Here is a 25319-nt window from a genome sequence, read left to right as displayed (position 1 = left end):
TATTGTTGTAGTCATGATGATTCATCTTGGTGATTGTAATCAAATTTGTAAATATGTTGTATTTGCTTTAAATGAACCATAAGCTGCATTTCTGTTTCTCTCCAAAGTGTTCAGTGAATAATTAATCAAATTTCTATTTGTTCACTACACCCCCTGCCCCATTTGACTGTTAATAGATTCACAAATAGGTGAAGCCAGTAAGAATATGGAATGCTGATATATTAAGATAATTTTTGGCTGAGAAAGTTAATGTAGTGTAGCAGAGAGAGAACACCTTCAGAGTGAAGAAGACCTGGATTCAAGGTCCACTGCTAACATGCAGTGGTTGTGTCATTCTGGGCAAGGCACTTTAGCTATCTTTGTCCCAGGCAACTCTCTAAAACTATACCTTGCACAACTGTTGTTAATATTCGTTCTTATGGAAAGTTCCCTATACTAATGAAATCTCAGATCCAGGCTAAAATTTGTGCTTGAGACTTTCATTTCAGCTGTACAAATCACAGAAAGCCAAACTTTTAGCTGGGTTGTGGACTGGGTTGGTTTTAGACATAACTGTGAAATAGGCAAAGTTTCTTAGAACTCCAGTTATGTATGCCTTTCTATAGTCTAATCTTATTTCTCCTACAAAATGCAACAAAACCAGTGACTCCCTAACCTTTAGGAATTTTTGTCAGTTAAGGATCTGAAAAAAATTCACATTGTAGTATAATTATAGATCAAATACAGTTCAAGTACTGTCTCCTCCAGAGATATCTGCATTTTAAAGAGGAAACAAAGCATTAAGCCAAGTCCTCAAACTTTATTGCAATTTCTAGCATCAGCCAATGGGAGGGAGCAGGGTAGGACCTTCCCAGAATCCCTAAAATCCCTCCAAGTAGGAGACTAGAGGGCTGATCTTGAGTACTGGCTATAAGAATATCATATACCTAATGAAATTTGAAGAAAGAAACTGATTTCACAAAATCAATGTGACTTAATCATGAGAAAAAGAGTTAAACAATTTTACAATATTTTAATATTGAGGGATTTTTTTTTTGTATCCTAATAAAGGGAAGGAGGAAGAATTGGAGTTTTACTGCTGATTGATATTTGAACAGGATAAATTGTTCTTTCCCTCAATAAAATTTTAAGTCATATCACTCATTTTTAGTGGCCTGACCTTGGTCCAGATCATTCCATAGAGAGATGATTCTGTTGTTCTTTAGGAATACTGGGAATACGAAAGTATGAAATATTGAAAAGGAGCTCACAGATATGATCCAGTTTATTTTTTCACAACTGAAATTCAGTCACACTGGCTTAATGGAATCCTGTGGAGTCAATACATGATTCAGTGGTGAATGAGTACTCCTTGACAGTTCTGTGCCACTGATAGAATCATAAAACTCAAAAGGTTATGCCACTAATAGGCCTAGACACCTGAGTTGTGGTTTACAAGAATTAACGTGCCTTGTCCTTTAATTCTGTTCTGAACTGTTGCCCTGATCTAGAGATGGGGTTGTCTCCAGGGAAATGTTCAACCCACTACCATCCCTAGGATTGATGAGATGGACATATCACAATGTTTTCTTCTCTTCCACCATTCATTTCCCACCCCACACCCCACAAACTCACCTCCAAGTAGATGAACATGCAATTTTATAAGGGCAAAATCAAATTAAAGTGAAAAATATGGGCAGCCTTGAATAGGAAAAAGAAAATACAAAATGGCAGCTTATAGGATTGTGTGTTGAAAAGAAGAGCAGTTATATTGGCTTTGCCTTGGTGGTGAGGGGAGAGATAAGGTTTATGGATTGATTTTACACCTAGATATCTCAGAACGTTTTTTTCTTATAAAAAAGTGCTTTTCTGAGCACTTGGCCTAAAAAAACTTTAGGCCCTGAATAGTTGTCCTATTCACTATACATTCAGGATAAATTTTATTTTCTTTCAGTTTGGTTTCGTGTGGGGTTTGGGAATATGGTCACTCAGAGCACTGAGAGGAAAAGCAGAGTTGTCATTACCCTACATCTACAAAGAAATATTCTCTTTGGAAGCCATGCCTTTGATGCTTCTCAGGTATATCTGCCTTAAAGGAGAATGAGAGTTGGGAATAGAAAAGCATGGATTTTCATGAACAGATGGGGTAAACATTTTGTGTAATTAGAATGGGAAAAAAAGTGACTCATGTAGAGTCTTGTATGCTGGCTCCTGTGGTAGATTTATCCTGAATGGACAGATTAGAAGACTGGATTCTGTTGAATTAGTATTGATGTTTACTCTGTGTATATTCTTATCTTCTAATATGTGTCTCTCCTGTTCTCTCTTTTCTCATTTTAGCAAGGCAAGCCCTATGTCTTTGACAGAGTCCTACCACCCAACACAAGCCAAGAACAGGTTTACAATGCTTGTGCTAAGCAAATCGTTAAAGGTAAGCGTGGTTTCTTTATTTCCTTAAGCTCCAGGGCATTGAGAACACTTAGTTACTTTTCTGCCTAGTAATTGATTTGGCTTGGCTATCAGCAAAGATTTGCTGACTGAGAAATTCTGAATTTTTGTCCTGGCTCTGACAGTCAATTACTTTGTGGCCAATGTTGGATGAGTTACCTAATATTTTGGTGATTCATTTGGAAGTCACTGTATTTCTTTTGTTGCTGACATCTTGATAGAGGGACTTTGTTAGACAGAAGTGTAGAAGTGAAATCTATAAGCCTAGAGTCTTAGAACATCTAAAAGCTTACCAAAGCTTCCCCAGCCTCACTTTACAGGTGAGGAAACTTGAGGCCAACTTAGGTGAAATGACTTACACAAGATCATACACCTGGTAAGTGGAAGAATCCACGTCTCCTGAGTCTCCTTCAGCGTTCCGTTGTCTCACAACACTAATTAATCAATAAGTATTTTAAAAAGTGCTTATATACTATGTGCCAGGCACTGTGATAAGCACTAGGGATACAAAGGCATAGGTGAAACAGTACCTGTTTTCAGGGAGCTTATAATTTAATGAGGGAAATGCCATGTACTTATAAAGATACATATAAGTTAGATATAGAGGAGAGGTAGAAGGTTATCTTAAAGAGAAAAACAGTAGCAACTGGGAAAGACTTCTTGGTATTGGAGCTAAGTCTTAAAAGAAGCCAGATATTCTAAAAGGTAAAAGTGAGGAGAGGACAGCAGGAAGGTATTCCAGCCATGGTCCATTATGGTTAAAGCACTCAGAAAAAGGCACCCTCCCCCCATATCATCTGAACTATTGTTTTTCCTGTGTCTCCTTTAACAGAAAGAATAATTATTCCTGTGGTACATTTTCAATTGGTCTACTTTATCTGGGTCTTATTTTAAAAAGTGTCATTCAGGGTCCTTTAAGTATTAATTAGAACTGTATAGCCAGGGTACTCTTCTAGAATGTAATAATCTTACCTTTTCTTATTGCATGTGAGGTTGTTAGACTGTCTTCGAGCTCTTTCTGGCGCTAGCCACTCCATTTCTGTATTCAGAATATTTTCACTTACTGTTCTCCATGCCTGCAACACTCTCCTTCCTTATTCTCTGGCTCCTTACTTCCCTGGCTTCCATCAAGAATCAGCTAAAGGTCCAACCTCAAGAAGCTTCTTCTAGTCCTCCTTAATTTTAGTGCTCTCCCTCTCAGGTTACCTCCAATTTATCCTCTCTCAATATATGTGCTGTATTTATTTTGTATGGGCATCGTTGTTTATATCTTGTCTCCCCCTTTAGTCTGTGAAGTTCTTAAGAGAAGGACTTTTTTTTGCCTTTTTTGTATCCCTAGCACTTGACACAATGCCTGGTTTATAGTAGGTGTTTCATAAATGCTAGATGACTGGCTTACTCTTGGAACTGCTTAGCATTGTCTCCATAGTGCTTTCATCTTTCCCATCCAACTCTCTCACTACATTTGCCTGGCAAATTCAGTGGCCCCCAGCCTTACATTCACAATTTGGAAATGTGTCATTTTCTCTAGGTCTGCCCTTGACTATGATGGGTTTGTGGTAGAATAATCAGCAGGAAGATGCATCATTTAAAAATTACTCTACCTGTCATCTCAGATCAGGGAAAAGATGAAAGCTTCTCTTGGCAGACTCCATAGGCTGTATAGATGAGCAGCCTTGGGGTCATCTCCTGTTCATTTGCTTTTCATTATCATTTCCCCCCTCAGAACTTCCATTTTAACATATATTTGAACACTGTGGAAACTCCTACTTCAAATTCACAGATATCACCACCTCTGTGAACAGTTTTGGGGGTTCCCACCCCTGACTCCCCCAATGCTAGATTTAGTTCTTAAAAAACCCAAACAAGACATTAATAGTTTTAAGTATGTTGAAATTCATGAAGTACAGCAGCAGGTATTTCTCTGAACAATATGCTTCAGCTCTTTGGTAGCTGTGCAGATAACTAGATTTAATCCTATAATGGGCCATGATTCTTTCTAATTCATATTGTAGTAGCTAAGTGGTTCTTTGCTCTGCTGGCTATTATTGTGATGGTCTGAGTGGTGTGATTATTGTAGAAAATTGCAGAGAAAATGATGAGTGAATCTGGGCTTACTCTGAATAAAGTAGCACGAGTCTGTGTCAAGTTCTGAGTTTTCTTTCATCTCCTTGTCTCTTATTTGTTCAAATGTTCTTAATTGGATAGATTTCAGGGGGTCCATGAAGTTGGATGGGTAAAAAATTAACACTTTTTTATAGACTTCTAACTGAAATTTAGCATTTTCTTCAATTATTTTAATATTATTCTGTAAAAGGGTCCTTGGGCTTCACCAGAAAAGCAAAGGATGAGAAGATGGCTCCAAGGTTGGTCACCTGGGCAGCCCATAGAGCCCGCCAAGAGAAGTTTGAGGGCTTTTGCTTGATCTGGTAAAGGGTATGGACACGCAAAGGTTTTTGTTTTTCCCTTCTGATGTTCATCCTTTTTGTCTCTTAACAGATACGTATGTGTACGTTTTTTTCTCCTTGTTTTTCTTAAGCTGTCATTGTCTCACTGTTGTCAATATATAATTTCTTTTTTATTAAAAGTAAGTGATCATAGATGAACCAGGGTTTCCTTTTTTCCTTATTTCTTTTTTTACTCTTCCTTTATTATCTTCATCATTACTCACATTTATATAGGTTTAAGGTTTGCAAAGCCCTGTACATATATGGCCTCATCTTGCCTTTACATTGACATTATAAGGTAGATCCCCATTTAAAATGTATAATTATCCCCAGTTATTGCAAGAGGAAAGGGAGGCTCAGATAGTTTGTGTGATTTTGCCCAAGGTCACACATCTGTTGAGTATCTCAGGCAGAATCCATTTTTTTCTTAATTTCTGTGCTTGCTGTTACATTAGTTTAAGCACTTTCTTTGTCCCCTAGGACCTGATATTGATTTGGATTGGATGGCCTCCATTGGAAAGTCCTCTGAATTATATTTGCAAAAGCAGAAAAAACAATTATAAAAATAATATTATAGCCTCCATTCGTTGAAGATATTTAGGGCACCTTTGTGTACTTGGTCCTTCAGATAGATGTGGTCATGATTATGATTATAGACCTAATAATCATAAAGTAATAGAACACTTTCCTTTTTCCAATGAATGAAGTACTGAAGGAAATCTTTTAAGACATCAAAATCTTATCCATTAGCTTGCCTCTTTACTAGAACCAAACATTGCTTTATTCTACCTTGTTAGCAGAGGGTGATTTCCTAACTAGTGGGGCATCTTTATGAAAGATTCTTATAGTTTTTTATTGTTTCCATTAAGGCAGTGAGAGGAAGTGGCTATATATCTCTCAGCATAAGAAATACAGGTTTAAATCTAAGGAAGCACTCTCTGTTTTTCTTTCTATTTTTATCTCTCTTTCTCTTTCCTTTTCTCTTCTTCCCTGAATACTGGCTACAGAGAATTAGACACCATGAAGTATTATAAATATGTAACAGCCAACATAGGTTGATTATTTAGGATATTTGCTTTTCCTATCATGAAAATGGGTTATAGGCAAAGTACCCAGAGGACTATGGATAATAGTTTTTTATTTACATTTTCTCTTTTCCCTAAACCTTTTTAAAATGTCTTATTCATTCTAGTAATGATTTTTTCCCACCCTCTGCATATCCGGGTTGGTTTACCTGGTTATTGGAATAGCTGGGGACTAAATTCTTTGCAGCATTTAATGGCCAGAATCAGAGATGAAGAAGGCTATGGAAATTCATCTCAATTCACAGGATTATTTTCTCAATTAATTCTTAATTCTCCATTTCAACATCTGACCTTTTTGATAACTTGTATAATAAATGTGGATTTAAAAATCATTTTTTTAAAACAAAGTACTATGAGTATAGTACTCTTATATTTCATAGAATTTATGGATGGAAGGAAATAGTGATGACCTAATCCTGCTCCCTCATTTTACAGGTTGGGAAATTGTGCCCTAGAGAGGTGAAGAAACTCAACCAAGGTCACACAGATATTAAGTATCAGAGCTGGGATTTCAATCCAGGTTTTATGACTCCAAATCTTTGTATGACACCTGAGTTTTGCTCATTCTGTATGTTGTGTAAATACTCTGAAAAAATAGAGGGCTGTTGGATGGAATAGAAATAGTTTTTAATCAAAAAGTGTCCTGGGGGTTGGCCGCAGTATTTTTCTCTGAATATGTAAAATGTGCTATCAACATGATAGCAGTTTATTATCTAATTGAGGGGTAATCAGTGGGCTGCTTCTGTGCCTGGTGCCATCTTGTTCAGGAACCCTGGGCCTAAAAACCAGTTGAGTTGAACCAGCCCTGCAGTTTGCCTAATGTGTTAATGGTAACCTAAGTCTTCAGTCTTAGACAACTACGTAATTGATGTGTTTCTTTGTGGGAGATTGTTTCTTTGACCAAATAGACAAGTACTGTAGAAAGATAGCACTGAATGTGAGGCGGCCAGAGATGATAGTAAAGGTGGAGGAAAGAAAGGAAAAATAGTTCTGGAACCTCATGACTCTGATTTTGCAAAAAACGTAACATTCTGTCATAGGTCAGAGATCCCACAGCATCACAGTTATTTTAACTTTGTGAAAAGAAGGTTCTTTTTCTTAACAGGGCTGATCCCTTGAGTTTGTTGATATATTTTCGTTAGACTCTTTCATGAAAGCCCCACCCTTTTTAATTTGTTTTGGCAGAGCCTTTACTTTCTGTTCTATAGCCAGCTCTCGAGCCAGCTAAGTGAACTGGTTTTGTAAACTACCAAGGGCTACAGCCTTGACAGGTCCCTTTGCTTCCAAGGGCATATTGGCAGGATATTATAGATCTTCAAGTCATTTAACATAATGATTGTTTCACTGTGGAAGCTGGTGAGAGAAGAGGCAGCTGACCCTAAGGGCAGTGCTAGGTGGGTATGATTGTCTTCTCCCTAGGTTCTCAGACGGGGTAGTAAGAGGGAAGGCCTATAACACAAAAACCAAGGTCTTGGCCTCCCCTGAGGCAAAGATTTGAGGCAAAGAATACTCAATTTTATTTTTCCTCCTCTCTTCTTTCCCCTTGGGAGCAATGGTTCATTTTTCCTTCTTAGAACCTTTGGATTTTTAATGAATACATTTATATTCCTCTGCAGTGTTAAAGCTATTAAAGCTTAAAACTGTATGTAAAGTTTTGGGATACTTTTTATAGATAAATCTAGATATTTCTTTTTCCTAAGCTTCTAAATATATTTTATGTTCCAGCTTAATTGTACTTATTTGTAGATTTTTAAATTTAGATATGATTTAGATTGTTCCTTTTTTTTTTATTAATCATTCACGTCCGTTAGGTTTCTAATTGAGGTAGTATGATTAGATTGATAAGGAGCTGACTTCAGAGCCAGGAGAACTCAAGTTCAAGTTTTAATTCTGTGTCTTACCATACATGACCTCTAAGATTTTAAGGTCCTGAGAAGTTATTGAGCTATATTGGTAGGAGTTTCCTTACAGGTAATTACCCAAAGCAATGAAATCATAACTCTAGTCTCTATTCTATATCTATATCTTTATATCTATTCACAGTAAATTCCCACTATATATCATTCTTTACAGCAAAGTCAGGGGATAAGATGAACTTGTTCTGATATTGTAGGCAACCTTTTGGCTCTCTAGTCCTTTACTTCTATACTTAGGAACAAAGTATGTTTCATTGTCTCTTCCCCAAACTGAGGGTTACTGAAATTTGAGTTCAGTTGCTTTTTAGTGTTATTTTCATTTACCTTATAGTCATTGTGCATATTGTTTACCTGGTTCTGCTTTCTTCATGTAGAATCAATTCATTGAAATCTTCCAAAGTTTTGCAGATTTCCTCATATTGATCATTTCTTAAACCACAACATTATTTCATTACATTCATATGCCATAGTTTGCTCAATCATTGAGCACCCACGTTATCAGGGCTGGTTTGTGTTTGCTACTACAAAGAGTAATTACTTGAATATTGTGTTATACGTAGGACTGACCTTTCTTTATGACTTTGGCTTCTTTGAGTATACATATCCAGGAGTGAAATAACTCAAAGGGTATGAATAATTTAATGACTTTTCTTATATAATTCCAAGTGGTATTCCAGAATATTACTTGAACTGACTTACAATTCTTCCACCAGTATATCCAGTCTTCTTTTTCATTGCTCCCCAATATACTTTTATCTTTGCCAGTTTAATCGGCATGAGGTAAAACATTTTAAAAATCATTTAAATTTGTATTTCTGTTACTAGTGATTGGTAACATTAGAAAATTTTGGATATCCATTATTTGCATTTCATTGTTTGAAAACTATTTGTTATTTGACTTCTTATGTATTAGAAAATGGCTCTTGATCATATATGTTTAATGTTAATTCCCTGTGTCTGTTGTTCAGGTTCTCCTCAAGTCCATTGAATGGCTTCTGCTTAGAAACTAGCCATCACATAGAGACAGCAGTTTATTTACTCAGTGATTCATACTTCACCAGTAGTTGATGGACATGTGTGTGTCTTACAATTCAGCTCATAATCTTCATACGTTATGTGAGATAAAGGTTAAAAAATGACTGCTTGTTACAAAACAGCATGTACTTGTTCAAGAGAATATTCATCACTAGTTATGGGAGATAGAGAAGAAATGCATCCTTGTTGGTACGGCTATTCATACTAATCAAAGAGTACCATATATTACTTATAAAACAAGATAAAGAAAGAAGTGGATGGACGAATATTGAAATCCTTTGTAACAGTTGTTTTTGTAGTAATTAGGGAGTAATTACAGTTCATGTTGGAACAATATGAAGCTAGTCATGCCAATTCTTAACAGAATAACCTTAGCTCTTAAAAATATACTTTTAACATATCTCAGATATTCAGCAGAGATAGTTAATGGAAACATTTCCCCCCAGTTGGTTTATTCTTTTTGTATTCTAGCTAAATTGATTTTTTTCATGAAAAGATTTTTAAAGATTTTTATGTTGTTGAAATTGTATGTTTTTGTTTTTAAGATTATAGGAATTAGAACTGGAAAGGACATTCATAGTTTAATCCCTGCATTTTATAGTCAACAGTCAGTAAGTCAGTAAGCTCTTATTTCTAGGTGCCAGGCACTGAGCTAAGTGCAAGGGATAGGAAGGAAGACAAAAGACAGCCCCTGTGCCCTAGGAGCTTATAACACATAAAAAGAATCTGGAAAGTGGTGGGGGAGAAGGGGGTGAAGGAGAAGATGAAGTCCTGTTTCCAGTGGGAACTTATGAGATGGCCACCATGGGAGTCCTTCAATGAAGCATCTGGGAGGAACTCTCCTGATATCCACCCTCCATCCTCTCCAGTAAGAGGGAGGGAGAGGCCAGGAGCACAATTTTATAGTTAAAAAATCCCCAACCCAGGGAGTTTAAGTGACTTGTTTCAGGTCACACAGGTAGCAGAGTCAAGTTTTCAACTCAGTTTTTCTTACTACAAACTTAGGTTGTGCGTGTGCATGTGTGTGTGTGTGTGTGTGTGTTCATTTCAAACCAGGTTTTCTTTCCACTAAACTGAACCACCATGCTTTAAGGTCTTTCTTGCTACCCTAACTTGTTACACTTGTGATTTTATTTTTATCATCTGAGTAGGATTAAAAAATATTTTATGGCTAGGACCTTAAGAGCAAAGATACTTTTGATGAGCCCTTAAAAGTGAGATAACATCTCAATACTTGATTTAATTACAAAAACATTATTTTATTTACATGTACAACAATATACAAAACATTAAATATAAAAGAATGACAGAAGATTCTATGACTTTTTCTAATTGAACTCCATAAAAAGACATAAGAATGAAATTAAAAATAATAGACAGCATTTATATAGCACATTAATGTTTACAGAACACTTTATATCCATTATTTCATTTGACTTTCTTATCTATCCTCTGATACAGGTATAGCTATTATCATTATCTTCAGTTTAGATTAAGTGACTTTGGCGAGCCATCTTCATAAAAGTAATCATTGAAATCATGTGAATGAATGAAATTCCCAGGAGACTCAGTGAAGACAAGGAGGTGTAGAGGCTTTTGAGACATCCACACTGAAGGGGTTGCATGAGGAGGATAAACTAATAAGGGAGAAGGAAAAAAATAGAAAGATAAGAACAGAACCAGGAAAAAACAAGGTCAAAGAAGCTAAGAGAGAGTACCAAGAGGAATGGAGTGGTCAGGAAGTCAAGGAAAATGTTGAATGAGAGAAAAGGCCATTAGATTTGGCAATTAAGTGATGGAGAAAGCAGTGTTAATGAGTCATAGGGTGAAAGTCAGATTGCAGGACCTGAGGAGTGGGTGGTGAGGAAATGATGATGAATCAAGAGCTTGTCTTCTAGAAGGAGGAGAAGAGATATAGGACAATAGCATAAATAGTCAAGGCTTTTTATTTTTGGTTTGTTTTGAGGCTAGGGGAAACTTGAGAATATTTTAATCCACAAGGAAAGAGCCAGTAAAGAGGAATTTATTTAAAATTCGAGAGATGGGGAAGGAAAGGGAAGAGATTGATGTGGGTGGTGCAAAGTTCAAGAGAGAATGGGAGGGGATAAGTTCCTGGACAGAAATATAAGTAATAGCTTTGGCAGTTAAGGTCATCTCAACCTCTGAAACTGGAATAAAAGGAAGAGATGAGTGGAAATAAAGAGAATATTTTGTGTCGAGGAGGGGCGATGAGGGAACTCACAATGAACGAATGCCCTTATTCTCTTTGGTAAATGGAAGTAATGGTCTTTGTTGTGAGAGGCATATGTCTAACACTGAGGGTTTGAGGGGAGAAAAGATTTAGGACAAGCCAATGGAGAATATGGTAGGGAGTCCATAAGAAATGAATAAAAAAGCTGCTCTGTACAAGCATAAAGGCATACTTGGTGTTTGATAACATGAATCCAGGGAACCTAGTGAGTCAAATTCCACAACTTCCTCTGGCATAAAGGTTCTTTTCTGTGTCAAGGACTGCTTTAGCAGTCTGGGAAAGCTTATGGATCCCTTCTCTGAATAATATTGTTAAATGCATAAAGTAAAATACATAAAATTACAAAATGTACCATCAGAATTGAGGCAGAGAATTGGCCAAGAGGATCAAAGATTTAGAACTACAAGTGAAGTTTAGAGATCATTTAGTATCAGAGAGGACATATGATTTACCCAAGGTCACAAGGAGGGAGTGGCAGAACCAGCATTTGAACTCAGGTCCCTTCATTCCAAAGTGAAGCTCTTTTACCATAGAATGGTACCTCACGAAGAAATAGAAGGACAGATTATAGTCAGAAAGGAAATCTTCAGCATTCAGAGTCATGGAGACAGAGCCATTTCTGGTGATGGTGATGTCTAAGGTTTGAATGCTTCTTTCTGTGTGTGGCAGTCAAAGGTAAAGTGGTGATGGAGATTGTGAAAACTGAGGAGAATTGGGAGGCCATGTTGTTCAAGGTGTTGTTATCATGAATACTGAAAATCCTTATTACCAAATCTGAAGAATAGGGTAGATAGGAAGCCTGTAATCAGGTGCTGAAGTCATCTAGGTGCTGAAGTCATTGAGGAAGGAAAGAGGCTGGGTAATCTAGAAGTCAGAGAACACAAATGCTTGCTGATTGATTGATTGAATGAATGACAGCCACATAATCTGGATGGGTGAACTTCACAGGATCAGTGATGGTAGAGCAGGGGGCAGGAAGGAACATGCTGATTCCTCCTCTCATCATGCTCAGTCAATTGAGCTAATGGACTCCAGTGAAGATGTGTTTTATGATTTCCTTCTACTTCTTTGAGGAGTAGTTCAAGATGAAGAGATCCTATTTCACTTTGGAAGAAAGGTTTAATTTTGTAGATTATATAGCTTTAATTGAGAAATCAGTTCAGCCACCAAGCTAATGACACTGTTAATGCTCAAATTTTGTTGTGTTTACTGTATCAGCGTAGCTTATGCCCATCTCTAAAATCAGTGTTTCCTGAAAATAATGAAATGGGACTTAAAGTACAGTATAGAAACAACCTTGGATTTAGAGTTAGGAGGCCCTTAATGTGCTCCAATTGTTGTTCATACTCTGGTTTTACTTCTGCCATCTACACTAGCATTGATCGTTTAGACTAAAGGTCAGAGATCAACTTTTTACTACTTTTCCCTTAGGGTGCTAAAGGACTCTGAAACAGTAGAGGTAGCAGAGGTTTTCTAGTACTATATCTCTTAAATCCCTAATGGTGTGTTTCCCCCATAGTTATCAATTGTTATTAGTCTGATCAGACAGATTTCATTTTTAAGAAAAATACGTTTACAAAGATAGTATAGTAAAAGTAATTGCTAGGAAGCATCCCTCCCTTCCTTCTTCTCCCCCTCCCCCCCAGAAAGCTTTGACATACTCTTCCACCAAAACACTGGAAAAGTGGGCATAAGACAGCAAATGTTTCCAAGTGATAACTCATACTTCTCGATGGCTAGGAATCCTTTGCTTCTCTTCATGAGGTATTCCTGAAGCTCCCCTCAGACATAGTATAATTTTTCTCCTGGTCTCTTTGTAGAGTCTTAAAGTTGCCATTCCTCAATAGCTTTTGTCTTGGGCTCACATTACAGTCAGCTCTTCCAGAGATTCTGAAATCCTGAGGCATTTTTATAGGAAGTCCCCAAATACTCCAAATGTCAGAAATTTAAAAGGTTATCCTTTAGTGAGGGGGGTGGGAAAAAGAGCAAGGTGCTCTCTGCTTCACCACCAAGAAATCAATTCCTTCTCAGGTGCTTGGCTAGAAGGCTTTCACCACAAAATTTCCAGGTGCTTGAATCATCTTCTTGATGATTTTACACACAAGTCACAGACCATGGAACAGTCTCTCAGTCAAACCACACTTCCTGTTGCTGCCCTTGAAATGTCTTTCATTGATTCAATGGAGATACCTCAGCCTTGTTCACACCTTTGACTGTTTAGTGGATATATGTTCTCATTTGATTTAGAGATCACAGTTAAGTGGAATGAGGTGACTCATTGAGGCCCCCCCCCCCCCCCCCCCCCCCCCCCCCCCCCCCCCCGCATCGTTACAAACAAAATGAAAAGGTTGGTTGACGTGCCCTCTAAGTCCCTTTGAATTTGGAATCTATGTTTTGGTTGCAGTTTTCTAGAGCATTTTTATAAGTACATCTGTATTTGTTATGCTTTTCAAGTAGCCAAACAAACTAACATGAATCCACCGGTTTAGTTCCTGGTAAGTTGTAGATACACCAGTGCTTGTTTATTGGTTAAATTGAATTAAGGAGCCTGAAAGAAATTTACTCATAAAAAAAGTTAAAATTGTAAGGAAAATTAAAGATAGGGCTCATGGTCCTGATACTGTGTTTTTATAGGCTACTGATGTTCCTAATCATCAAATGAACTCTCATAAGGATTGATAATGGCGAATATGTTAGAGCCCACTGTAAGCTCTTGTGGACAATTAGGTTTTAACATTTCCCTTGTCCCAAACCACACAGTTGTTACATATTTATTACCTGTAACTAGCAAGCATTTGTTCTCTCTACTTTCCTCTCCTCTTTCTATTCTCTCCTCTCCTTTCTCTTCTACACACAGTTTCTCCCATTACCTTCCTCTCCCCTCTCCCCCTGCCATTCCAATCAAAAAACTCTTATTTTTTTTCCTGCCTCTACTCAAACTCCATCAACCTGAAATCAATAAGATGACTTTTGAAAAAGGAAATCTGACTCAGCATCATGAAATAATATCAAGCTCTCACAGGCTTAAAAGCTATTTGGTCAACTAAATGGATTAAGCTGATCGCCTGCCTGATTGATTTCTTTCACCACAGAGTGCATACCTCTCTGTCCCTTCCCCCTACCTTTGGCAAATTAAGACTTCCTCCCCATAGGGAAGTTAGCTGGCATTAGAGAGACTAATTATGTTTCTTTTTCCTTTCTGAGATATTTGTATGCATTTGAGAGTAACTAGGGAAAAGGACTACTAATATATTTTAATTACCTCTGCTGCTTTGAAACGTTTCCTGCAGATAAGCCCAGTGCTTTCAGGAAAAACATCCTCCTTGCCTGTGCCTTTCCTTTTCCCTGTGTGAAATGGAAGACGGCCTGCAATGTGTGTGGGTTTGCACAGTGAGTGCCCTCATTGTATAATTACAAAAAAAATTCTGATGCTAATGTGCTGGCTAGCTTGCTAGTACTGTCACGGAGGAAACAGGAGGTTTTCAAATCTAAGTCGGAGCTCCTTTTGGTCTCTCAGCCAGTGGTTGCCTTGCTTCTTGTTTTACACACTGATATCTCTTGTTACCTCACCCCAGAAAGAATTCCATTTTGGGGAAGCTCTTGTGGATTTTCACAGGGGAGAATTCCCTAAGGATTTAAATGGGAGTCAATATTCTAAATAGATCAAATCTGAGGAAAGAAATTCTATTCTGCCTGGTTCTCCAGAAATTCAGAGCACCTGTGACTTGATTTTGGCTGATCTAATAAGAATATATATACGGCTTTATTATATTAGTATACATATCTTTATCATATGTGATAAATATATTATGACTTACATGCACACTCATTTGTAGAAGGGGCCTCAAAAGATCTTTTAGAGTATCTTCCAAGCCTCTTGATCTTAGAGTTGTATGGAGAAAATACTTCCCAGTCCATTCTCATTAACTCCTCATTCCTTGGTTCATCTTGTCCTAATCTGAACCCATTTCCCCCTTCATTTGGTCTTCAGTAGAGAAGGAGAAGGCAGGTCCTAATATTTCTGACTTGGTTCTTAAATATTTTCTTGTCTTGAAAAGTTTGAGGATATAATATATGTTAAATGTGACAAAATTTAACAGCCTATACCAAGTAAAGAAATAACTGGATTGGATATTTATTTTCCTTTTCTGCAGATGTACTGGAAGGTTACAATGGGACTATTTTTGCATATGGACAGACCTCTTCAGGAAAAACCCATACCATGGAGGTAAGATTGTAGTGTTGATGTTGAGGGTGGGTTTGGGAGGAAAGGACATATCACATACTGTTTACATAAAGAAATGGAATTGAAACTTTGTCTGGGCTTTGGCCAGTGCAGGCTTTGGCTTTCTGGACCAAAGGCAGAATTTGATTTTAGGATACAGTTGCAGTCTTTTACTCCATTTTAAAAATCTGTGATGTAAAGGAATGAATACTAGATTTCAATGTCAGAAAATGTGGGTTCAAGTCAACTCCACCACTTAGCACCTAATTTTGAACAAGTTATTTAATTTCTACAAACTTCAATTTAGCTTTTAAGATTGGCTTTTAATAAGTTTAGCTTTTTTAAATGACCTAAAAATTCCACAACAGCAGAGAGACAGCATGGTATAGGATTTCATTTTTAGTTCGGTGACTAACTTGTTGTGTGATTCTCTTTTGGGGTTATGGTCAGTGTTTAGATGGTATTTCTCCATAAGAATCCTAAATTTTTTTTGGGAGGGGTTCACTGTTTAGATTGTATTTCCCCATTTGAATCCTAAATACCATACACATTTTAGTAGTTGCTTGGGATGGGAATTGGGAAGAATGTCATTGGATAGTTTTCAGTCCTGTGTTTTAAACTCCGTTACTAACAAAGTTTGAGGGAATTCAGCTTACAAAGAGTGGTGTCAGATCCATCTTTCATGCCTAGGTTTTCTCATTCATAATCGCCTCCTGAGAATATTGCTGAGATATGCCAAGCTACTCCAGAAGTGTTTTAGCTTGTGAGATGAGATTTCAAAGTCCTTAAATGTTTAGTAGTCCATAAATGTTTCACTTAGAATATGGAGTATAAGAAGTTACCTTACTCCTATGAATTATGAAAAACAAATGAAATAATGTATGGAAATCATTTTACAAAGCTTTAAGTATAAATGTTAGCTGTCATCCCTATAATCTTCATGATTATTTTTACTTGACAGACCAATGTTGAATTTTCTTATTTTAATTGTGAAATAATCTAATAGAATAAATCAACTAATTCAGAGATCCCTATTCAAGCTAGAAGCTTGTTTTAGAAAAATAATCAGTGTTTATATAGTGTGAAGGGCAGCTTAGTTGACCTGAAGCCAGGAAGACCCATTTTCCTGAGTTTAAATCTGGCCTCAAACACTTACTGGCTGTTTGCCTCAGTTTCCTCATCTGTAAAATGAGCTGGAGAAGAAAATGTCAAACCACTCCAGTATTTTTGCCAATAAAACCCCAAATGGGGTCACAGAGAGTCAGACATGACTGAAATGACTGAGCAACAGCAGTAATAGAGTGGATTCTTCCACTGGGGTCCTATCATAATACTTCCTTGTGATATGGCAGTGACTCTGGTTTCTTGAAAGGTATGCCAATAGAATGTAAACTCTGGTAGGTCTACCAAACTTGGAAGACTTCATCATGGAATAATCATGGATCATTAGAGTTGAAAGGACCCTAAGAGAATGTCTAGTCTAAGAGATTGTTTCCTGCCAGAGGAACAACACGGTTGAGTTTGGAAAGTCATTTCATTGAAAGGTTGACTACCAGATGATGAATTTTTTGTCCATAACGACTCATGAAACCATCTACTAAGGTATGGAAGAATTTTAATCTGTATTAGAGGAGCGAATATCTCTACCTCAGGGAGATCATGGTGCTTTATACATACATTTTTTTTTCATTTCATCCTTACAGCAGCTCTATTAAGTAGGTAGCATTAAATATAAGTATTACTATAGTAGATAGTAGATAGATTAGCACATCGATTGTACTATCTATATTTGTACAAAGTACAAGTCTTTTATTATACAGATGAAAAAATTGAGGTATGGAGAAGTTGTTGCTTGAACTGCTGCCAAATTGTGGATTTACTTAAACCTACATCTTTCGATATCTAAATCTAGTATTCTTTCCTTTACTCACTACTAAAAAAGATGGAATAAACTGACTGTAGGTATAGCCTAAATTCAAATTCTGCCTTTGGTCCAGAGATTCAAATAGAATTTAAAAGACCTTAAGTTCTTTGTGGGTAGAATGCCTTTGTAATCCACAGAACATAACTAAGGAGTATCTAAAGCAGTATCATTTGCCTGTCAAAAATGAGTTGAATTCTATTCTACCTCTGAGTTTAAAAATCTGGACTCTAGGTTGCTCATTCCATCTCATGACTGCCTCTCTTGGTTGAAGGTTTGAAATAGAACAACATTTATTTCAAGTGTGGCTTGTGGAAAAATAGGCTGTTTATTTGATCGCTCGAAGGGGATTCATGTAATGATGTGCTGCTGTTCCTCTTCAGCTCCCTTCCTGGGTATGGTCTTACCTACCCCTTTTCTGAGGGGTTAATCACTGGTGATGTTCTCTAATTAAGTATTCTCTGCCTCCTGGGAAGCTACAGGCTCAGCCCACACAGATGGTTGAATAGTAAAGCAATCCACTAACTTGGAATGTAATTAAATCAAAATATCTGCAGGGTTTGTACCATTTCATGAGTAGGATTTTTAAAAACCGCTTATTAGAAATACTTATTTTTTAAAAGACCTTAGGGGGAGGGATGTTAATTCCCTAAAAATGGTCAGAACTGTCACATGTAAATCAAGGTAATATTCAATTTTAATTCCTACCTTCTTTTGGTCTAACATCCCGTAATAATTCCATTACTTCCATTGAAGGGGGAAATGTATAAGCCTACATAAAATTAGAAAGATTAGCTCCTTAAGGTAGAGTATTTAAGGAAGATTTTCAGTAAAAGCATTAAACCCATGATAATATTAGTGTTATGCCTAACAAAACACAGTAGAACACAGAGATTCAGGTCTTTGTAGCTCATGCTCGTGGGGAGGCAAGTCCGGGGGTGCTTTTGCTCAAGGGAAAAAACAAGTAGTGTCATTCTTTTTCAGGGTATGGCTCTGGATAAAATTTCCCACCCATCACTTCCCAACCCCTCCCCCAGTCTAGATCTTACTTTTTCAAGGAATTCTCTAGATCAGTGCTTCTTACGGGGGCTGTGAACCCCGTATGGTTTGGTGACCCACAGTTCTAGAAGTGCTGAAGGGGTCTTAAATGGAAAAAATTTAAGAAGCCCTGCTCTAGACTGATAGCGACATTGCTATGGTTTACCTTCACCATGTCATCACAGGAACATAACTGATCCTCCCCAGAGAATTACAATTAGCACATCCCCAAATACATCCACTTTTCCTGGTCCTTTTTTTTTGCTTGTCACAATATTTGTCTGTGAACCTCAACTTGTCAAGTGCTTTTAAGGAGGTTCATTGATTCTTGGATGAGTTGACTGGCTGCCCTATGTTCTCTTGTTCAATCTCCTGCCTGGGAGATTGTGGGAGGGGACTCAAGTTGGAACAAAGGAGGTTTTATTCTGTGGTAATGGGAATAGGTATTGGGTTTGCTTTTCTTTATACACCACTAGACTTTCACTTTGGGGAAATGTGGGAAAAGTTTAAGGAAAACATACGTTGTCAGCTCTCTTCCTCTTTTGGAAGAAATCAGATGCTAAGATGGCGTGAACTATTTTTGTTGGTTTAAATCAATTGGTTAATTTTTCTGTGGTCCAGGAGAAGTCTTTTCCTCATTGTCCCCTGAAAGTACTTTTTTGTTTCTTGAACTTTAAATTATTATCCAGATGAACTCAAGCCAGCAAATACTTGTTGAGAAAGTGGGTTAATAACATTGATCATCTGATCAATTTATTAAATGCCTACTATGTGCCAGACACTATGCTTTGCGCTGGGGATACAAATACAATGAAATAAATAGTCCCTACTGGAAAGGAGTTTACCTTTTAATGAGAGAGACAGCACGGAAATAATACAAGTATATGAGGAATAAGCATAAAGAGAATACAATTCAAAGTAGTTAAATGCAAAGGAGCTTGAAAGAGAGGTTGTCAGCCATTGAATTGATGGTGATATTGGTTTGGTGACAGCTCTCTCAGTCTTGAACATTACAAAAGTGTGGCACCAGCTACAGTGAATTAATGTGGGGCAAGAGGATGCCTCAGGGAACCAAAATAGACCCTCTATCAAATTATCACCAGGCATCTGTTAAGCTTGTGCTGTGTGCCAGGTACTATGCTACATGCTGCAGATACAAAGAAAGGTAAACAAATAAAAAATATTTCCTCGTCTCAAGGAGCTCACAATCCAATGGGGCAGACAGCATACAACAACTATGCACAAACAAGATATACATATGATAAATTGGGAGGAGGGAAGGCTCTAAGATTGAGGAAGACTGGGAAAAGCTTTTTGCTTAAGGTGAGCATTTAGCTGAGACTTTAAGGAATCCAGGGAAGTGAGGAAGGGGAGAGAAGGAGGAAGAGAGTTCCAGAGCTTGGGGTCACCCAGTGGAAATAATCCTCTATTTACTAGAGCAGTTGGGAGCAAAGGATTCCAAGGATTGTTCAGTACCCACATATGACAGACTTCCCATTCTTGTCAGTATAACAGGGTCCATCCAATAGCACAAGTGTGGAGATGCACCTGTGTTCTGACCCTTTTCTGGAACATCACATGTTTACCCCTTTGTTAAAGGAGACACATGACCAGCAGCTCCTGACTGGACCCTTGGTCCCCGTGTTGGGGAGGAGAGGAGAAAGAGTAGTCAAAAAAGATTAGAGTCATGCTGTCTCTTCAAACAAAGCTGTTCACTCTGTGGGAAGGGAGACATAGTCCATGTCAAGTGGCTTTTTAAAATATTTGAAAGTCTTTGAAACTGTAATGTTTATTTCAGGCAATACAGAAAGTTAGTGTGTATAAACATGTCAGTGATTATTGATTCTGATTATTGCTTTGGAATAAGATATTTTTCCCATCGGTACACAAATCATGTCAGTTTCTGAAACCCTTAAAATATTCTTTCCTGCTGCCTTTCCCAGATTCATATTTATATATAGGAGATATGTCTTTAAAATAATGAATCTTTTTTTAAGTAAAAAAATATGAAAACTTAAACTTCTCAATAAGTCTTAACGTTATGTTTCAGAAATTGACAAGCATTTCTATTCTTGGTGGAAAATAATAATTCACTGAGTTATTCAGTGTATCCTTTTGAATATATTCAATGTCAAACAGATACACTAGGCTATATAGCCAATCCTCTCTTAAGTGCTACGATGAAGGGAAGGTATATTTAAAGAAACCCAGGTGCATGTGTGGGTGCGCACACACACACACACACACATACACACACACACACACACACTCTTCTATATACCACTCCAGGGCTTTCTAAATTTACCTGTTCCATTTTCCTTTCATATCTTTAGGGGAAGCTGCATGACCATCAACTTATGGGAATCATCCCAAGAATTGCACATGACATCTTTGATCACATTTACTCTATGGATGAAAACCTGGAGTTTCATATCAAGGTAAATGCAGATGGAGATGCTCTTAGTTGGTTTCTGAGAAGGAAAGTTGTGCCAGGGCTTTGAACTTTAGCTGAGTTCTGAGACTGCTCTACAGATTAAAGATCATGAATCTGCCTTTTATATTTTCAATGCAAGAAAAATAACTATAAGTCATGTCAAGTGACTGGACTAAAGTCATTAAAATTATTATTGGAGCAAACTCTTTAGTTGTATCTCCATGTACAAAGTAGAGAAAAAATAGCCATTTACATATTTAGGATCAAAATATGTAACTTAACTGGAGCTACCAATTGAAAGCAAAATCAGTACTTAAGCATTTTCTGTATGTTTTCACTAGAGTCATCTGGATTCTCCTTAATTTGACTTTTCACCCTGTATAAATGTGTGCCTGGAATTTATATTTGACTTAGACTGTTACAATCTGAACTATGTAATTGTGAAATCAAATTGAAGGAGAGCTTCTAGATCTCTTCTTAGAATCATACTTGTTTTTATCCTCCTCACTTCTCATATTTCACTAAAACACATTGGTAACTAATTGTTTAATTATGGCTTATACCTGAAAGAAAAGTATCTTTCCTGTACACCTCCTTTGACCAGAATCATATTTGATTCATGCTTTTCTGGGGTTCTTGATAGTAGCAGGAAGTAGAAGCCTGTAGCTTTCTTTAGAAGAGATTGAGATTTAGGTGTTCAGTTATCTCCATGGCAGTTTTACTTCAATTTTTCAAAATGCTAACACAGGCCTTCCTTATTAATTCTAGAGTGAGATGCTGAACCAATTACTGCCCTTAAGAATCTTACTAAGATAAAAACAGCCATGACAGGAAGAAAAGAATTTATTTTAAGCGCCAAGGACTGAAGTTTTAGATTTAGGATTTTTTTTTTGCCTTGACAAATGTTATATTCATTAATTTTTAAACTGACTAGAATTATAGATGGCTAAAAGTGGATAAATTAGCTACTGGAGCTTTATTTGGAGCATGCAAATATAAAAGGTTGACTACTCGTTAGCAATTTCTTAGAGCAGAAATGGAACTTTGATTAATGTGTTGTTGACAGTTTTCCTCTTAAAATGAAAGTTGAACTTTCTCAGTATTGGTTTTGTATGTTCCAGCTAATAACTAAAAATAGGTAGGGTGGACAGTAAAAACACTTAAATTAATGAATAACAATTCTCCCTATATGCATTGTAAAAGATAATCATTTGCCAACTCTAGTGAGAATCTTATACTTTGCTTTATATCCATTGGTCTGTGAAAACATTGGCTGAACTTGGGTTCCTGAGATAAAATGGAAGACATGAAATTCAAACATAGTTATGAAAGTTCCAATTCACTGTAATTTGTGGACAGACTAAGTGACTTTAATGAAACTGGGAGAAGTTAATTAAAACTAACAAATGATTAGACTTAAACTTAGAAATCTAAACGGAATCTCAATTAATGAAGGTGGTAGCTATCTCTAGTTTGATTCTTAATCTAGAACACATTTTCTGTGTTAGCCGTGAAAATAAGCCCATATATCCAGAAGGTCAAAGACACCAGAAAAAGCCTAATGGAATTGGCAAAAAGTCTGAATTAAAAGGAACATATTCAACCTCTCCTCATTATTCCATTCTTTGACTTTCGTGGGAATCTTTGACTGAATGTGAGTGAGAGAGAGAAGAAAGAGAAAAGGAAAATAAATGTGTTGTAGAAGAGAGAAACTACTTTAGGCAAAAAGAGTACAGAATTATGAAGCTAGAGAAGTCCATTAAGATCATCTAGTGCAATCCCCTTACTTGACAGATACAGAATCTAAGACCCAGACATCAGCCCAGGGTCACAAAGATGGTTATTGCAGAGCCAGAATGTCAACCCATGCCTTCTGATACCTAGTCACATGTTCTTTCCAGTAAAACATACCGCCTTCTAACCCCACCTGAATCTTCCAAATCTAGTCACCATAACCTATGTCAAGTCTTTTCCAGTTCATTCCTTATATCTTCCCCAGACTAACATTGATCACTTCACATACATACTCAATGACTATTCTTCCAGAACTACTACTACTCTTTTTGCATGGTGATCTGGGGTGAAAAGCATTGATAAAATAAGTAAGCAAGCATTTATTAAATGTTTACTGCACGTTGTGTTAAGCCCTGGTGTTTCAGAAAAACAAAACAAAACAAATAGTTCTTTTCAAGAAAGTTATGGTCTAGAGTGGTAGACAGATTGGATATAAATAAGTATATAAAAATACATATAAAGTCAATGGAAAGTAACGTTAGAGAGGGAAGAAAAAGAAGACTTGGACGGTAGGAAGAGACCAAATTGTGAAAAGTTTGAAGTGCAAACAAATTAGTTTATATTTGATCCTAAACATAATAGGGAACCCATGGAATCCATTGAGTAGGGGAATAACATGATCAAACATATACCTTAGGAAGGTGTATGATGTTTTGGAGGTTAGACTAGGTGGGGAGATTCCTTGAGGCAGGGAAACCTAGTGGAAGACTATTACAATAGTCCAGTTGAATGATACTGAGGACCTGAGATGGGGTGATTGTTGTGTGGATGAAGGGAAGGGAGGAAGAGAAACTGGAGGTAAAAATGACAAGATCTGGGAATTTGTTGAATATATGTGTTGAATGAACAGGAGTTGCGGATTATGAAGAACTTTTGAATTTGAGGGACTGGAGCAATATTGGTCCTTGTCATAATAATAGGAAAGTTCAGAAGAAGAGTGGGTTTGGAGACAAGATAAAGCATTTCCTTATAGACTTGGTGAGTTTGAGCTGCCTATGGAACATCCAGCTGGACATTTCTAATAGGCAATTGGTAATTCAAGGTTGGAGAGAGAGAGACTAAGAATGAATACATAAACCAAAAAATCATTAGCATAGATATGACAATTGAACCGATGGCAACTGATGATAATACTCCAAGTGTTTTATATATATACAGGATAATGTATGTATATATGTTGCATATGTATAACATATATATAACATGAATGTATATGTTTATATGTATAAAAACACACACATATATATATGTTATGTGTGTGTGTTATATAGGAAAAAAAAGAATCCAGGACAGACCTTATAAAAGGATGCCCACAGTTAGTGGTTGTGACACAGGTTAAGGTCCAGTAAATAAAATTGAAGAGGAATGGTCAGACTAGTCAGAAGAGAACCAGTAGAGGAACAGTGTCATGAAAACCCAAAACGGAAAGAGTACCCAAGGTACTCTTACCCAAGAGTACCCAGGGTTGATAAGATAATCAACATGTAACATGGGATCAATGTACTTTGTTTCTCAAGTTGAATTTTTAGCAGGTTCTACTGATTTCTGAAAACTATTTTCAAGAATGTCTTGTATCATATATATATGTATCTATGTCCCTAAATATGTTTTCAAATATATAAGGTTTAGTTCTATCAGCAAGCATTTTGCTAACATGCTAAACACAAACGTTTAGGAGAGTTGTGATGCTGAAGGCAACAAAAGGGACGTAGTATAATCAGGTAACAGATCAATGGAGAAAATGGGTAGGCTTAGAAAAAAGAGAACTAATTCAATTGTGTTAAGATTCTTTTCTCTACCATTCTTTAGATAACAATCTTTTAAAAAGTAAGTTATTGGGATTTTTGAGATGTGGTTTTATTTCCATATCAAACTCCATTTGTTTTGAAATAGGTTTCCTATTTTGAGATCTACTTGGACAAAATAAGAGACTTACTTGATGGTGAGTAATCTGAATGCATGCCCTTTACTTGTATTGTAACTGAAGAGGGAAAGTAAAACATTCTGAAGATGTTAAGTGAAATAATTCAATTTTGCAGCCAAATGCCTAATTTAGGAATTTAGGTGCTGTGGGGGTTTTTTAGGTTACTTTGTTTCTTTGGGCCTTCAAGTTACTGTGAGTGATGTCGTAAAGAATCTTTGAGACCCCAAATCCAGAGGTCTTTGGTTTTATTAAAAAACAACCTCACATGTGTTCCTCAGGCAAGCTGCTCTGGCTTGTTATTGTTCATGAAACTTTTAGAAATTTTATTCCATCAGAGGTATGATGTTGAAAAGAGATTGAGTTTGTTTAGAGTTCTGCTGTACTTGCTTCCAGTTCTCCACCTCTTTCCAGCCCCATACGATGGTCCTTTAATTCTGCTTTTCTTCTTTGCATTGCATGCTGTCATTCTCCTCCTGGTAGTATCCAAGACAAACCTGGCTGTACATGAAGATAAAAACAGAGTCCCATATGTAAAGGTAGGAGGAAGACATCATAGAGCTAGATCTGGGAGGAACCTCAGATCCTATTTTGTGCAAAGCCCTCATTTTACAGATTAGGAAACTGAGATCCAGAAAGGCTCAGTGACTTTCTCAAAGTCACATATTTGATTGGTGATGCAGTCTATTTTTCTGGTCACTGCTAAAACTATGTAATGTTTAAAACTCCCAAAGCATCTGTAAAATGTCTATGGATTTTAAATTATGCTCTTTATAATTAATATTTTAAAAAATATTAATTTTCTAAATTTTATCTTTCCTCTAG

General features: G+C 36.9%; 1 protein-coding gene across 3 annotated transcripts in view; it reads left to right on the top strand.

Moving 5' to 3' along the window:
* The window catches only part of KIF5C (kinesin family member 5C), a 210626-nt gene that overhangs the window by 87403 nt on the left and 97904 nt on the right, over positions 1-25319 (top strand). For 2 of the 3 annotated variants that reach the window (XM_072613152.1, XM_072613153.1), the window contains exons 2-6: positions 2320-2410; positions 15316-15389; positions 20679-20783; positions 24467-24515; positions 24978-25033. In XM_072613152.1, the coding sequence (XP_072469253.1) occupies positions 2320-2410; positions 15316-15389; positions 20679-20783; positions 24467-24515; positions 24978-25033 (375 nt within the window). The remainder of the gene's footprint in view (positions 1-2319; positions 2411-15315; positions 15390-20678; positions 20784-24466; positions 24516-24977; positions 25034-25319) is intronic. The other variant, XM_072613155.1, reaches the window with a different exon arrangement.

This window comes from Notamacropus eugenii, chromosome 5, assembly GCF_028372415.1.
Source record: "Notamacropus eugenii isolate mMacEug1 chromosome 5, mMacEug1.pri_v2, whole genome shotgun sequence".
Classification (NCBI taxonomy): Eukaryota; Metazoa; Chordata; class Mammalia; order Diprotodontia; family Macropodidae; genus Notamacropus; species Notamacropus eugenii.
Note: the sequence above shows the minus strand (reverse complement) of the source record. Positions and strands in the feature narration are given on the sequence as shown.